This window comes from Galeopterus variegatus, unplaced genomic scaffold (assembly GCF_000696425.1).
Source record: "Galeopterus variegatus unplaced genomic scaffold, G_variegatus-3.0.2 Scaffold1339, whole genome shotgun sequence".
In the NCBI taxonomy this organism is placed as follows: Eukaryota; Metazoa; Chordata; class Mammalia; order Dermoptera; family Cynocephalidae; genus Galeopterus; species Galeopterus variegatus.
The window spans coordinates 378328-395309 of NW_007727450.1; the positions used below are offsets into that span (position 1 = coordinate 378328).

The following is a 16982-nucleotide window of genomic DNA, read 5'->3' on the forward strand; positions in this document are numbered from 1 at the left end:
CACAGGGTAGAAATTCTTAACCTGGGGTCCCTTTGGGGGTCTATGATAGAACTCATGTAATCTACTAACTTGGATGGGGGAAATCTGTCTTTAGTTTTGCTAACCTCTGATTGAAAACACATAATTTCCTCAATAATAAATATAGACAACAGAACACAATGGTATTAGCAGTAGCTTAGATTTTGTCACCAGTAGAAATCATAGATATTTTCATATCACATTACAGTTGCAGATTATTTCAAAATATTTACACTTACCACTTCTTGAAAATTATGGTAGTTATTAGACCTGTTGTTAGATATTGTTGTTTAATACAAATAAGAAAGCTCAGATATTACTATGTATTTAATTTTTTGCATTTGAAAATATTATGCTGAGAACGGGTTTGCAGCACAAAAAAAAGGTTAAGAAACCTGCTAGTGGTTCTGCTCTCACCTGATTTTCTCAAATGTATTTTTACTGCCACCTGGTGGAAGCTACTGTTGAGTACAAGTGAAAAACGTGCTATGAAATAGTTTTTTTATTTATCAAGCAGACATACTATAGTAGGTATGTGACAAATAATTATTTTATGTAAGTCTTAATGTGTCAGATTTGCTTAACAGTGTCAACTAATTGACCAAGTTCTCTAGCATTTCTAACCACTTCCTTAGTTTATATTCTTGTCCAAAGACTAGCCAAAGATTCTGCTTGCCCAAATTTCCTGGATTGGAGAGTTTCTTTTGCCTTTAGATCTTCTCCACCCTTGAAAAATTCATTAAAGGCTTCAAGATTTTAATTTATCCATAGCTTAGGTTAGAGATAATTAACTAAAAAAATAAGCAGAATTCCCTGTGGAGATTTTCCTAAAATCCACCTGCTTGGAGGCCTCACCTCTGGAGATTCAGATTTATAATTCTTGGGTAAAGACTGGGGCTATGAATTCTAAAAAACAAAACAAAACACCCCAAGTAATTGTGATCTGGAGCCCTCTGGGAACCACTAGCCACTTAGGTTAGGTCATTTGATTTCTCCCTTCTCTAAAATATTCGTCTCATGCTTTTCTGAGTAATGAAGGATTATATCTTTCCTCTTAGAAATTTCTTCACCTCTTGAGCTGATCAAGAGCTCTCTTGTCCTCCCGAAGGATGAGCTATCATAAAACTTCTTGAATCTCAATGCCCTAATCATTATGATACTTTTCTTTGTACTTCATCATATTTTTGATCTCTAATAAAAACATATTTTCTGCTTAAAGCATTTTGGCAGACTTTTGGAAAAGGTGGTATTGTAACAAAGAAGAAATAAAGATGTTTAAAGTTATAAGACAGCAATGAATTATTAGCTCAAATAGCCACTAGGTCATATCTGTTCACTGATAATTTAGTTCATACACTATCTCATTGACATTTCAATCAAGTTAGGTACAAAAGATGGAACAGATCAGTAATAAATTGCTGAGTAAAGTTAGGATTATTAGAAATCCTATTTTTGTTTCTTGTGTATAAAATCAGGATGATATTCAGCTTCTCAGTAATTCAAACACACTAGTTATTGCAAAGTACTTTCTCACACTTTTTTCTATTCTTTCCATTCCTTTTTCCTGTGTGCTTCAGTATGGCTTTTTATTGACTTTTCTTTGAGTTTATTAATTCTGTGCTCTCCAGTATACAGCCTGCTGTTAAATTCATTCAATGAGTTCTTAATTTCAGGTACTGAATTTTAACTTCTAGAATATCCACTTGATTTTTTAATAAATTCCAAATCCCTTTGAAATTCTCCAAATATTGGATCTGGGATTCAGATTCTAGTCTTATTCTAAAACCTGTGCTCACAATCACTACTGTTTCCCATGTCATACAGAACTTTAGGATTACATATGAAATGTAGAAATGGTGAATCCCAAGGACATTCTACATAACCAACTCTAAATGATACATTGTTATGGACTGAATGTTTGTGTCCTCCCAAATAGCATATGTTGAAACCCACCCCCCAACATGACAGTATTAGGAGTGGGGCCTTCGAGAGGTAATTAGGATTAGATAAGGAGAGTGGAGCGCTCATGAATGTATAGTGCCCTTACAAGGGTCCGGAGAAAGGCTGCTTCCTTGTGCTCTCTACCATGTGAGGATACAATGAGAAGTCAACTGTCTACAAGCCAGAAGAAGGCCCTCACCAGAACTCGACCATGCTGGCACCCTAATCTCAGGCTTTCAGCCTCTAGAACTGTGAGAAAGAAATTTCTGTTGTTTATAACACCCAGTCTATGGTATTATTTTTATAGCAGCTCAAACTGACTAACATATGATAAGGATGAATAGCACTGGCATCTCTCTCCCTCTGCATGTGTCTTTAGAATGCTTTTCATATACCACATCACCAAAGACAGGTAGATAAAGGGTTCCAGAATCCAGATGTGTGAAGAGAAGACATTAGCTAGGGATGGTTCTGGTTCCACTGTTAAACTGTAGTATGTTTCATCTTCACAAAGATACTCTGGAATTAACAGGCATTTAGAAAAATGAATGGATACATTATATTCTTGTGGGAATATGGTCAACTGTGGATGATTCAGAGAGAGTCTAAAAACTGTATAACTTTCCTTGATTATAAAGAAGAGGTGACAGAGGAAAACTGTAAAACTCAAATCAGGTTTGTTACTCAATGACAGTTTTTATAAAGATTAAGTGAGAGAGAAGGAAGCTGAAATTAGGTTTTAAATTAGAGCATCTACACACAATGAAGAGCTTGGACTTTGGTGTCAGGAAGATCTAGGCTATAAACAGAGCTCTACTACTCACAAGCTATATGATTTATGGCAAGTTATTTAAACTTCCTGAATTTCAGTCTCTTCATCATAAAATGGGAATGATTACCAACACACTGGCGTTTTTTGTTTTCTTTTGCTTCATGGGTGAGCATTGAATATGATAAACTTACCGCTCTTCGCACCATAGAACATGGTCAATAATGGGCAGATATTACTATTATTCCCTAATTCTCACCTCTGAATTGGTCATATTTCCTTTGTAATAAGACAGCTTAACGGGTTGTACCATTTACATTGTACAGACAAAACTATGCAAACCAGTGACTGGTGAGTTTATGTGAATACATTATTGAAATGGTATTAAACACTCTGTTACTATCTTTTTGATCACAGTAAAACCATGGTAGTATTTGTTTAGAAAGTGTAATTGTCACTATTTGGTTCCACAGAGTATTAATTGCAAGTATTGAATACTAACAAAGCTATAACTATTATAATTGGTGCTGCTCCAACTATTTGATGCTGAAAGTTCTCTTTTCATAAACTGAATAAAACTATGGATGGTAGAAACTAAGACTCACAAGGATTGACAAGTAAATAGCACAAGAAATGGAAGCTGACATTTCTTTATGTAAGTATGACTCATACCTGTAAGTTGAAAGAATCTAGAAAGGCACGTTTTCACCCACCTGATAAAATAGCTCACATTTATAAAATCATATTAAATGCTTCACTCAATCCAACTGTCAGTGCTAATCTATACCCCCACATACAAAGATCTGTATTATTATGAACTATGTGGCAATTAAAAAATCCCAGGTACCTAAATACCTCATAACCTAGAAAGAAATATAAAGAACAGATACGAGAAAGATAAAACATTTAGGAAAAAAAAACATAAATAAGTTCAAGCTACTAATTACAATGCTATCAAATTATTTAAGAAAATAATTTTTTAAAAACTGAATTATTCCAAACAAACCTGAGGTAAATTCTGATGTGGTCTTTGTTTCAGAGCGGAGTTCTGTTCGCAAAGGCACTGAGTGCTTCAGAACTTGAGTTGTTTTTGCAGTTATTTCAATTTCAGCAGAGCTTTCTAGCTGTTTACCAAAAAGATTTTTTCTTCGTAAGTAGATCATTTAACTAAAAGAATAAAATATCCTAAAAAAATTATAGTATGCCGAACTATTATGATTCCTTCATCTATTTTCATTCTATACTTGACCTCTGTGCAGTACCCCCACTGCAAGCCAATACCCACCCAAACCAAACTTAGTGTCTACCTTTTTGGTCCATTTAAACTCTACCTTAGTTTTTTCTTTAGGTTCAGGGAGTGACTCCTTTTTGTTGCTTTTTGTCCACAATGATTTAACTGCTTCATAAATTTGCTCACTTGTAGCATATATCTTTTTCCCAGTTACCTAATTAAAACAAAAAGTGAGACAAATAACATATATTTTTAAAAGTTGAAATAAAAATATTTTAAAATTTATGTCAGGCATTTTATATGAACACTCAGGTCAGAATCAACAGTAAAGGTATAATCTCTAGATCATATAACACAAAGCACCGTTTCTCAAATCTTATATGAAAAATTATTTTTCTTATGTGAAAGGCTAAAAGATGTATAATTTGCATTCACACTATAACATGTAAATTTAAAACTATAACTTTTTAAATTATTTTTAAAATTTTTTTGAGCTTTACTGAGGTACAATTGACAAATAAAAAACTGTACCTATTTACAGTATACAACATGGTGTTTTGATATAAGTATACCTTATGTAATGATTCCCATAATCAAGCTAATTAACACATACATCACTTCACACGGTTACCTTTTTTGTGTCTGTGGTGAGAACACTTTTAAGATCTACTCCCTCAGCAAATTTCAAATATACAATACATTACTATTAACTACAGTCATCATGCTGTACATTAGATCCCCAGAACTTATTCATCTTATAACTGAACATTTGTACCCTCTGACCAACATCCCTCCATTTTCCCCACTCCCCAGCCCCTGGCAACCACCATTCTGAAATCTATTTCTCTAAGTCCAATTATTTTGGATTCCACATGTAAGTGATATCATGCAATATTTGCCTTGCCTTTCTGTGTCCCGTCATTTGCAACAATGTGGACGATACTGGAGGACCTTATGCTAAGTGAAAACGATGTCTATTTATAGGAGTTCGGGAAAAATAGCTTGAGGTAATAAACAGCTGACAGAGAAAATGAGATTTTAAAATGCTATAAAGTTAATGTGTTTGCTTAAATGTTTATGGTCCCTTCTCCATTCATAAAGAAAGAAAAAGCATCAACTAATTTTTACAAAGAATCATATTCTTTTTTGGTAGAAAGATAAATTAAAAAATGAACTACAAACATACTAAAGCAGAGGCTGGGATGCTGACTGAATTCCTAAAGTTGCTGTTACTTTCATTCATATGTCTTTCCCTTTGAAAATCTCCTTCTGATTCCTTCTTCCTATTCTTTTCCCATCATCCTTTTATACCTTATTGTTAATTTCAATAGTAATGACTTTTCAAGTTTTAAAGATATTTTGGAGAGATTTCCAGCATTACACTTTCTACAGACATAAATTTTTTTTAACTTTTTTTTCCCCCTCAAATAGAAATGTTTTCATTGTTTTAAAGTATATACCTATACTTAAAAATTTTAAACAATAAACTAGTATAAAAGTCCTCTTCCTTCTCCAATATGATCTTACAATTATGTAGATATTCTTCCTGAATCTTTAGTCTTATAAATATATTATATATATATACACAGACAGTATTTTAAAACAACCAGAATGTTAATATTTATATATTAACCAAAAAGGATGAGGTAAATTGATATGTAGTGACATGGATGGAACTCCATGAACCACTGCATTGAAAAAAAACGTTATAGATTATACACTACAATCTCAATTATGCTTTAAATTAAATTTTAAAATAAATTACAAACATATAAACCTAGCTTGTTTTCCTTCTTAAATACAAACGGGATCACACTATACATATTATTCTGAGATTTGATTTTTTAAAAGCTTAACAATATGTCACAGACATGTTTCTGTACTAGTTTTTATACCAGTAGATCTACGTCTTTAAATAGTTGCATAGTTTATAATGGATGTACTACAATTTCTTGAACAAATCCCCTTTTATGGACTTAAGAGCTGTTTCCTTTTTTGGGAGGGTAATTATAAGTAGTGCTGAAATTAGCTTCCTTACATATACAACTAGGACCATACACCCTTATGGTATTTTCCTGGGAAAAATTCCTAGAGGTGAAATTTCTGGATTAAAGCATAAACATGTTTTAATTTTTGATAATGCTATCACATTGCCCTGGAAAAAGTCAGCAATATATTGTAGCAATTTAAACTCCCACCATTAGCATATTTCTGTTTTCCTACCCTATTTACCAGTAGCAGTATTATGAATCTTTTAAATCTTTGTCAAAATGAAAGGCTAGAAACCAATATCTAAGTGATCTTTTAAACTCTCATTTATTTGACTGCTGATGAACTCAAGTATCTTTCATTTATTAGACTGTTTATGTGTCTTATTTTGTGGATTATTTGCTCATAAACTTTAAAAATTTTCCTAGAGGGCATTCATCTTTTTCTCACTAATTTATAGGAGCTCTGAGTACACAAAGGGTATTAGTCCTTTGAGATATATGTTACAAACAGTTCTCCTGGCTTTTCATTTATCCATTAACTTTGTATATGTCATATTGTGATCAACAGAAATGTATTGATTTTGATGTATTCAAGTATGTCAATTTTTTCTTTCATGACTTCTAGATTGTGTTTTGCTTAAGAAGGTCTTTCCAATCTCAAGATTACACAAATACTCCTCTCTTCTTTCTTCTTATACTTTTTATAGTATTTTATGATTAGATCTTTATTCCACCTAGAACTAATTTTTGCATGATAGATGGTAAGGTCTGTATTACTTTGTTTCTGTTGCTTATGACAAAATACCTGGAACTGGGTGATTTATAAGAAAACAAACATTATTGCTTATAGTTTCAGAGACCAGGAAGTCCAAAGTCCAGGGAACACATCTCATGAGGGTCTTCTTTGGTGGTGGCTTTAAAGCAATACAGCGGTCTCACATGGCAGAAAATGGCAGAGCAGAGAGAGAGACTCTCATGTGATCTCCTTTTAAAGCCCTCAGAAGCATGCCCCTAATCACTTTTATTAATCCATTCCTTATGGCATGGTCCTACAATCTAATCACCTCTTCATGGCCCCACCTTTCAATTACCACAATAGGATTCCCCACACTCAACAGTTATAGTGGGAATTAAACTTCTAATATACGAATTTTAGGGGACAAAATTGAATCAATCCATGGCAAGGTCTAAGTATTTTTCTGAAAAGCCAATTATTCCAACACATTTCTTGAACAATATATCCTTTCTTTACACATTGATCTGAAATGCCACCTTTACCATATACCAATGCTCCATTCCCATATGTACAAAGATATATTTAATATAATTTTTTTGGACATTCTTTTTTATTCTCTTAATCTATTTCATTGTCTAACACTTTAGCTTAGTATTGTGTCCAATGCCTGGTAGATAGAAAACAGATACTGACTGAATTAATGTTATTCTCCCTCCAAATCAAAGATTTTTGTAAGAAATTTTTAATTAAATTTCTAGATTTTGGAATACCTGCTATATTTCAATATAGCCTTTTCATCCAGAAACAGGATGTATTTCTAAACACATTCAAAAAATTTTTTTAAATGTCCCTCACATTTAAGTGAGATCATACAATATTTGTCTCTCTGTGTCTGGCTTATTGCACTTAGCATAATGTCCTCCACTTCACCTATGATGCTGCAAATGGCAGGATCTCCTTCCTTTTTAAGGCTGAATATCATTCCATTGTATATATGTCACAATTTATTTCACTTCATTCATTCATCATCGATGGACAATTATGTTGTTTCCAATCTTGGCTATTGTGAATAATGCTATAATGAACAGGCAGGAGCAGATATCCCTTCAAGATACTGATTTCACTTCCTTTGGATATACACCCAGAACAGAAGCAAAGAGTAGAATGGCGATTGATTGCCAGGAGCTGGGGGAGGAGAAAATGGAGAGGTGTTGGCCAAAATGTAGAAACTTTCAGTTATAAGATGAACAAGTTCTGGGGATGTAATGCACAGCATGGGTGGTGATAAATATGTTAATTTGATTGTAGTAATCACTGCACACTGTATAAGTACATCAAATCATCATACTGTACACCTTGAATATATTCGATCTTTGTCAATTAGGTATTTAAAAATTTTTTAAATGTCCTGCAGTCAAGATTAATAGTTTTTAAACAAATATGGCCTTAAAACATTATTTGCTAAGTTTATTCCTAGATATTTTATATTTTATTTATTTATTTATTTATTTTATTGGTTATATATATTTGTGGGATAGAGAATCTAATATCAATACATGTGTACAATATGTGGTGATCAAACCAGGATAATTAGTATACTCATGTTTATAAAACATAATAAACTTTTGTGACCCTTAACAGGTTTCTTGCCAACCCACCTCCTCTGCGCCCTTTCCCACCTCTAATAACTACAGTTCTGTAGTTCTGTTCACTCTTTTTGCTTTGAAAGTTTAATGTATTATTGCGATCGTTTCTTCCTTTCCTTTCCTTTCCTTTTCTTTCTTTCTGCTACCACTTATGAGTGAGGACATGCAGTATTTCTCTTGCTGTGAAAAATCACGTACTTAACATGATTTCCTCCAGGTTCATCCATGTTGCTGCAAATGGTAGAATTTCATTCTTTTTTCATGGCAGAGTAGTATTCCATTAAGTATATATATGCCACATTTTCCCTATCGAGTCATCTGTCAATGGACATTTAGGTTGATTCCAACTCTTGGCTACTGTAAATAGAGCCACGATAAACACGGGAGTGCAGGTATACCTTCGACATGATGATTTCCATTCCTTTGGGTATATCCCCAGGAATAGGATTGTTGGGTTGAACGGCAGTTCTATCTATAGCTGTTTGAGGAAACTCCACATTGTTTTCCATAATGGCTGCACTATTTTACAGTCCCACCAACAGTGTAGGAGGTTTCACTTTCTCCACATCCTCACCAGCATTTCATATTCTCTTTTTGATAACAGCCAGTCTAACTGGGGTGAGATGATATCTCAGTGTGATTGTGATTTGCATTTCCCTGATGCTGAGTGATACTGAACATCTTTTCATGTGTCTGTTGGCCATTTGTATATCTTCATATGAGAAATATCTATTCGCCTCCTTTGACCATTTTTTAATTTGGTTACTTGTTTTCTTAGTGTTGAGTTGTTTGAGTTCTTTGTATATTCTGGATATTAATCCATTGTCAGATGCATAGTTTGCAAATATTTTCTCCCATTCTGTAGGCTGTCTTTTCACTATGTTAATTGTTTCTTTTGCTATGCAGAAGCTTTTTAGTTTGATATAATCCTATTTGTTTATTTATGTTGTTGCTGTTGCCTGTGCTTTGGGGGTCATATTCGTAAAGTCTTTGCCCAGTCCTTTATCCTGAAGTATTTCCCTATCTTTTCTTTTAAGAGTTTTACAGATTCAAGTCATATATTGAAGTCCTTAACTGATTTTGAGTTGATTTTGGCATATGGTGAGAGGTACGGGTCTAGTTTCATTTTTTTACATATGGATTTCCAGTTTACCCAGCAGCATTTATTGAAGAGGCAGTCTTTTCCCCAATGTATGTTCTTGCTGCCTTTGTCAAAGATCAGTTGGCTCTAAACATGTAGGTTGATTTCCAGGTTCTCTGTTCTGTTACATTGTTCTGATGTCTGTTTTTATGCCAGTACTGTGCTGTTTTGGTTACTATAGCTTTGTAGAATAGTTTGAAGTGAGGGAGTGTTATGTCTCTGCCTTTATTTATTTATTTGCTCATGATTTCTTTGGTTATTTAGGGTCTTTTGTTGTTCCATATGAATGTTAAGATTGTTTTTTTCTATTTCTGTGAAGAATGTCTTTGATATTTTGACAGGGATTGCATTGACCTGTAGATTGTTTTGGGCAGTATGGACATTTTCACAGTGTTATTTCTTCCAATCCAAGAGACTGGAATGTCTTTCCATCTTTTTGTGTCCTCTTTAATTTCTTTCAGCAGTGATTTGTAGTACTCGTTGCAGAGACCTTTCATGTATTTGGTTAAACTGATTCCTAGGTATTTCATTTTTTTGGAGACTATTTTAAATGGGCTTGCTTTCTTGGTTTCTTTTTTTGCTAGTTTGTTATTGGAATATAAAAATGCTACTGATTTTTGTGTGATGATTTTATATCCTGCAACTTTACTTAAATCATATATCAGCTCCAAGAATTTTTTCATAGAGTCTTTAGATTTTTCTATATATAAGATCATGTCATCTGCAAACAGCAACAGTTCGACTTTGTCTTTTCCAATCTGGATGCCCTTTATTTCTTTCTCTTGCCTGATTTCTCTGGCTAGAACCTCCAATATTATGGTAAATAGGAGTGGTAATAGTGGGCATCCTGTCTTGTTCCTGTCCACTCAGGATGATATTGTCAGTGGGTTTGTCATACATGGCTTTTATTGCGTTGAAATACTTTCCTTCTATACCTATCTTGCTAAGAGTCTTTATCATGAAGGGATGTTAAATTTTGTCACATGCTTTTTCTGAGTCTATTAAGATAATCACATGGTTTTTGTCCTTGATTTTGTAGATGTGCTGTATCACACTTATTGACGTGCATATGTTGAACCATACTTTCATCTTTGGGATGAATCTCACTTGATCACAGTGTATAATTTTTGGATGTATTGCTGCATTCTGACTGCTAATATTATGTTGAGGATTTTTGCATCCATGTTCACCAAAGATATTGGTCTGTAGTTTTATTTTTTTGCTGTATCTTTGTCTGGTGGTATCAGGGTGATGCTGGCCTCATAAAATGAGTTTGGGAGAATGGTGTCTGTTTCAATTTTTTGGAATAATTCGAAGAGAATTGGTAATTAATTCCTCTTTAAAGGTTTGGTAGAATTCAGCAGTAAAGCCATCTGGTTCTGGGCTTTTTTTTTGTTGGGAGGCTGCTGATTACTGCTTCAATCTCATTGCTTGTTTTTAGTCTATTCAGGTTTTCCATGTCTTCTTGGTGCAGTCTTGGTAATTTGTATGTGTCCAGAAATTTATCCATTTCCTCCAGGTTTTCAAATTTGTTGGTGTATAGTTGTTTGTAATAGTCTCTAATGATTCTTTGCATTTCTGTGGTATCAGTTGTAATGTCTCCTCTTTCATTTCTGATTTTTGTTATTTGGGTCTTCTCTCTTCTTTTTTTGTCTTTTTTTTTTTTTTTTTGTCTTTTGTCTTTTGTCTGTGTCCAGCAACGGATCGCAACCCTCAGTGTTGCCCCCGTACCGGACCGGGGACCGGCAACGGGATTGCAACCCTCGGCGTTGCTCCCAACCCTCGGACGGGAGCGCCGCCGCGCTTCCCAAGTGGCGCACTATAGCAGTGCGCCACCGGGCTGGCCCCCTCTCTTCTTTTTTTAATTAGCCTTGCTAGTGGTTTGTCTATTTTTTATCTTCTCAAAAAACCAACTTTTCATTTCATTGATCTTTTGTATCATTTTTTGGGCCTCTATTTCACTTAGTTCTGATCTGATTTTAATTATTTCTTTCCATCTACTAATTTGGGGTTAGATTGTTCTTGTTCTTCTAGTTCTTTGAGGTGTAGCATTACATTGTTTATTTGAAAACTTTCTATTCTTTTGATGTAAGCGTTTATTGAAATAAACTTCCCTCTTAGTACTGCTTTTGCTGTATCCCACAGGTTTCAGTACAACGTGTTTATATTTTCATCAGTGTCAAGAAACTTTTTGATTCCCTATTTAATTTCTTCTTGGACCCAGGGGTCATTCAGGATCATGCTGCTTAATTTCCATGTGTTTGTATAGTTTGCAGAATTTCATTTGTTATCAATTTCTAGTTTTAGCCCATTGTGGTCTGAAAAGATACTTGAAATGATTTCTATTTTGTTAAAATTTGTTGAGACTTGATTTGTGAACTAACATGTGGTCTATCCTGGAGAATGTTCCATGTGCTGATGAGAAGAATGCATATTCTGTAGTTGTTGGATGGAATGTTCTGTGGATATATGCAAAGTTCTGTTGGTCGAAGGCGTAGTTTAAATCCCGTGTTTCGGGCCGGCCCGTGGCTCACTCGGGAGAGTGCGGTGCTGATAATACCAAGGCACTGGGTTCGGATCCCATATAGGGATGGCCGGTTAGCTCATTGGGTGAGCATGGTGCTGACAACACCAAGTCAAGGGTTAAGATCCCCTTACCGGTCATCTTTAAAAAAAATAAAATAAAAAAAAATAAATAAATAAATAAAAAATAAATAAATAAATCCCGTGTTTCTCTGTTGATTTGTTTCCTGTATGATCTAAAAATAAAAATAAAAATAAATACATAAATACATAAATAAATAAATAAATAAATCCCGTGTTTCTCTGTTGATTTGTTTCCTGTATGATCTGTCCAGTGCTGAGTAAGGTGTGTGCAGGTCCCCAACTATTATTGTACTGGGGTCTATCTCTTTTTTTTAGGTCTAATAGTGTTTGCTTTATATATCCAGGTGCTCCGGTGTTGGGGGCATATATATTTATGACTGTTATGTCAGCTTGCTGCATAGATCCTTTTATCATTATTTAATGGCCTTCTCTGTCTCTTTTTATGGTTTTTGGTTTCCATTTGAGTGATATATCTTTTTCTATCCCTTCACTATTAGTCTTTGTGCATCTTTACCAGTGAGACGAGTCTTTTGAAGACAGCATATAGTTGAGTCTAGCTTTTTAATCCAATCGGTCAGTCAGTCTGTGTCATCTGAGTGGGAAATTTAATCCATTTACATTTAGGGTTGTTATTGAGAGGTACTGTCTTACTCCTGTCATTTTATTGCTTTTCCTATGGTTGATTTAAATATCCTTTGTTACTTTCTTTCCCTTTTATTGTTTGTCTTCCATTTTTGTTGGATTTTTGAAGTGGTATGGTATACTTTCTTTGTCTTACTCATTTACATATCTGCTCTACCAGTGGTGTTCCTCCTGTCTAGTGTGTTCATGGTGGTATCATTTTTGGGGTTCCAGATGCAGGACTCCCTTAAGGATTTCTTGTAGAGCTGATCATGTGATGTTGAATTCCCATAGCTTTTGTCTGTCTTCAAAATACACTATTTCCCCTTCATTTCTGAAGGATAGCCTTGCTGGTTAAAGTATTCTTGGTTGGCAGTTTTTTCTTTTAGTACTTTCAACATATCATCCCAATCTCTTCTGGCCTGTAGAGTTTCTGTTGAGAAGTCTGCTGTTAGTCTGATGGGCCTTCCCTTGTAGGTGACTTGACACTTTTCTCTTGCTGTTTTTAGGATTCTCTCTTTGTCTTTGAATTTGAAAGTTTAACTACAATGTGTCTCAGAGAGGACCTTTTTGGATTGAATCTGTTTGGGGAACTTTGAGACTCATGGATCTGGAAGTCCATATCTCTACCAATACCTGGGAAGTTTTCCACTATTATATCACTGATATGTTTTCAGTGTCTTTTCCTTTCTCCTCCACCTCTGGAATACCTATGATTCAAAACACAATGTTTGTGCACTTAAAGTGGGCTCCTAGCTCTCAGATCCTGTTCATTTCTTTTAAATTCCTTTTTCTTTTTGTCTGCTTAGGTTATTTCAAAAAGACTGTCCTCAAGATCAGAAATTCTTTCTTCAGCTTGCTGTAGTCTGCTGTTTACACTTTCAACTATAGTTTTTATTTCACTGAATGAGTCTTTCAGGTCCAGGAGTTCTGCCACATTCTTTTTTTATGGAACTTATCTCTTTGTAAATTTCATCCTCCATGTCCTGGATTGTTTTTCTTGTTTCACTGTGGTGTCTAGCTGGGTCTTTCTGTATCTCACTGAGTTTGTTTAAGATTGTCACTCTAATTTCCTTCTCAGACATTTCAAGGGTTTCCTTCTCCATGGCGTCTGGTACTTGAGAATTATTGTATCCCTTTGTTTATGTCATATTTCCTTATTTTTTCATATTTCTAGTCTCTCTATGTTGATTTCTAGTCATCCAGTTGAGCAGCTGCTGCTCCTGTTACTCTGAAGTGGGATTTGAGGAGAGAGACTTCCTCCTGTGGATGTGTTTTATATTGATTTGAGTAGGGTGTATTAGTATTGGTTCTGGGTAGACTCAAGTAGTGTAGTCTCCGTGTGTGTACTTCTGCCATATTCAATGTGAGAGTTGTGTGTGAGTGCCTCTGTGGTGTAGTCACTGGGGTACTTAGTGATCTCTTGTTGAGGTTAGTTGGGATGTTGAGGATGTGGGCTAGTTCTCAAGATCTTAAGCAAAGTGCCTGGATTCTGTGCCACTCACTGCCTGGGGTGAGTGACCCTAGGTGGACTTGTTGGCTCCCTGGCTAGTGTCCTGTGACCCTGATTGGTGTACTGGAGTATACTCGATCTCCTCAGCTTGAATGAGTGACCCTAGGCAAGGTTTCTCTTTCCTTGTTCCTATAGGCCAAGGCTTCTCCTGGGTTCTTGCTTCCCTTGGTTGGGGGCTGGGTTGGTGGTTGCTGGGAATTTTCTTCTGTACACTATTTGGCCATCTTGGGTTTCTGTATTTTCCAAGTTTTTGTATGTGTCGCTCTCCCTGGGTGAAGGCTATTGTACTCACTGCACACAGGGAGAATAAAATTCCCCCTGTGAATTGTGTCAGTGGGGTATGGGTCTGTGCTAGCTTATCTCTTTCTGGTGTCTCCATTTGTGACGCTTCTTGTGTCAATGAGTGGTGATAGTGGTGGGTCCTTCCCTTGACCGGTCTGAATGGTGCAGCAGCAGTGTGTGTGTGACTGCCGACAGTGGCAGTGGCATAAGCAGTGGTATAGGTGATAGCAGCTGGGGTCCCATACCCAGCTACACTGGCTACTGCTTCAGCATTGGCAGGGCATCACACCTACTGCCGGTCTGGCTGGTGCAATGGCCTGGGTGGATATTCTGCACCTAGTTGATATGGCTAGTGCAATGGCTATAGTAGTAGCAGCCACACTGCACGTGACTATGGAGGGGGTCCCATGCATAGCAGGGCCAGCTGGTCAGGTGGCTTGGGCTGGAGTCCCGTGCACAGCTGGTCTGGCTGGTGAGGTGGCATGGACGGCCTCTGGCAATGGCTGCTGCACTGCAGGCAGGTGCGGCAGGGGTCCTGCACAGAACCAGGCTGGCTAGTGAGGTGGCCTGGGCAGAGGTCTCAGGCGTGGCTGGTCTGGCTGGTGCAGCAGTGTGGAAGGTATCTAGTGATGGCCATTGTACTGCAGGTGGCAGTGGCAGGGGGCCCCACCCCCAGACAGGGTGGATAGTGCTTCAGTGGCAGCAGGGGCTCCCACATCCAGGGTATCCCAAACCCAGCCAGTCCCGCTGGTGCAATGGCTAGGGCAGTAGTAGCTGCACTGTGCACAACTATGGCAGGGGGGTCTGTGAGAAGCTGAGCCGGCTGTTGAGGCTGCTTGGACATGGGTCTTGCATGAGGTTGGTCTCTCTATTTTTCAAAGACAGACTACTTGTTACTCTACATAAGTTAATAATGGAAATATTGTAAGGAAAACTATTTAAAAAAGCAAAGAGTAATTCCATCTTGAAGTGTATTTTCAAAATAGTGAATAACTGCAGTGGGACTTTTATTTTTCAAAGGACCTTCTGGACTATCACTTCTTAAACGTTTTTACATCATTCCTTGGAGAATCTCTTGAAAGCTATGGGCCCTTTGCTTCAGAAAGATACACATTCAGTAAAAAAGCTCTCACCTGATATCCTTTTAAGAGACTTGTATAATTAACCAATGATTTTTTAAAAATTTATAATAAATGATGCTCACAGAATGCTAACATTTATCACTAGTAGGTACTCTCCAATATGTCAAAGTACTATTTTTCACAAGTTGATTTGTATGCTTACCAAGAATAAGTTGCTTCCCCCCCCCCAAGTCTCTATATCAGTTTTACTTGTAATTAAACAATTTAAATGTAACATAGTATGATAAAATGAGTGTAAAAAGAATTGTTGTTTCTAGGAAAATTAAGTTAAATGCTTTGTAAAGACTCAAACGTGAATGGCTAAAAAAACAGCTGCTATGAAATTAGAGTTAAGCAAGACAACTGTAAAAGGCTGGGAGAAATAATAAAAATCTAAAAGGATTCTGTGGTCATTAAATTTTAAAATATTTTTAAATGTTTCATTCTATTTTAAAGAAAAGTAAACTGGAAATTGTAGAAGACATATTACAGATATGGCTTACTGTAAGAAAGATGTTATGGATCTTCAAACAGGAAATCAATACTCAAAAGAAAAGTCCTACTTCAAAACAGAGAAAAATGAACAGATATTTATGATTTTATTTGAAATAAAAATTTTGATACATATTTTTATATATGATTTTTAGTTTCCTCCTTTAACATTTTCAATTACTTGTTAAGTCCTTGTCCTGATAATATCAAATAAAAAGGCTTCTATTGAGTACACGTCACTTTTCACACAGTTTTGAATTGGGAGGGGTCATAGACTCTGAAGTCCATAATGGATCCCAGGTTAAGAAACCATGTTCTCTCTGTATTCTAATCTGCCAAATATTACACATGATATTATTATACTACAGTCAAAGGAAAAACAAGGGTTTCAACTCTAGGAACTTAAATAACAATCATTACTTACCCTAGAAGTTCAGCAATTCTTTTGTTTTTCCTTTTTGTTATAGTAAAATTAAATTTAATACTTTATTTTTTTTTATTATTTTTTATTTTTTTTGTCTTTTTCGTGACCGGTAAGGGGATCACAACCCTTGGTGTGGGGTCGCCCACACTGCGCTCAGCCAGTGAGCGCAACCGGCCAGTCCTATATAGGATCCGATCCCGCGGTGGGAGTGTCGCCGTGCTCCCAGCGCCGCACTCTCCCAAGTGCGCCACGGGGCCGGCCCTAAAACTTTATTTTTAAAAATAAAAATAAGATGCACACTATAATCTCATTCTCATCTTCCTATTCACCCACCTGTTTTTCTGTCTCTATTAATGCATGGAAAGATGTCTAGAAAAATATTCTATCAAATGTTGACAGTGACATTTTTATGGATGGAAGCACTCTGGATGGTTGCTATTTTTCCAAAC

At 35.9% G+C, this 16982-nt stretch overlaps 1 protein-coding gene across 1 annotated transcript in view; it reads right to left on the reverse strand.

Moving 5' to 3' along the window:
- Positions 1 to 16982, reverse strand: part of APOOL (apolipoprotein O-like) — a gene marked incomplete at its 5' end in the record, with an annotated part of 34079 nt that overhangs the window by 4892 nt on the left and 12205 nt on the right. The window contains 2 exons of the mRNA XM_008576370.1: positions 3735 to 3852; positions 4060 to 4173. Coding sequence (XP_008574592.1) covers positions 3735 to 3852; positions 4060 to 4173 — 232 coding nt within the window. The remainder of the gene's footprint in view (positions 1 to 3734; positions 3853 to 4059; positions 4174 to 16982) is intronic.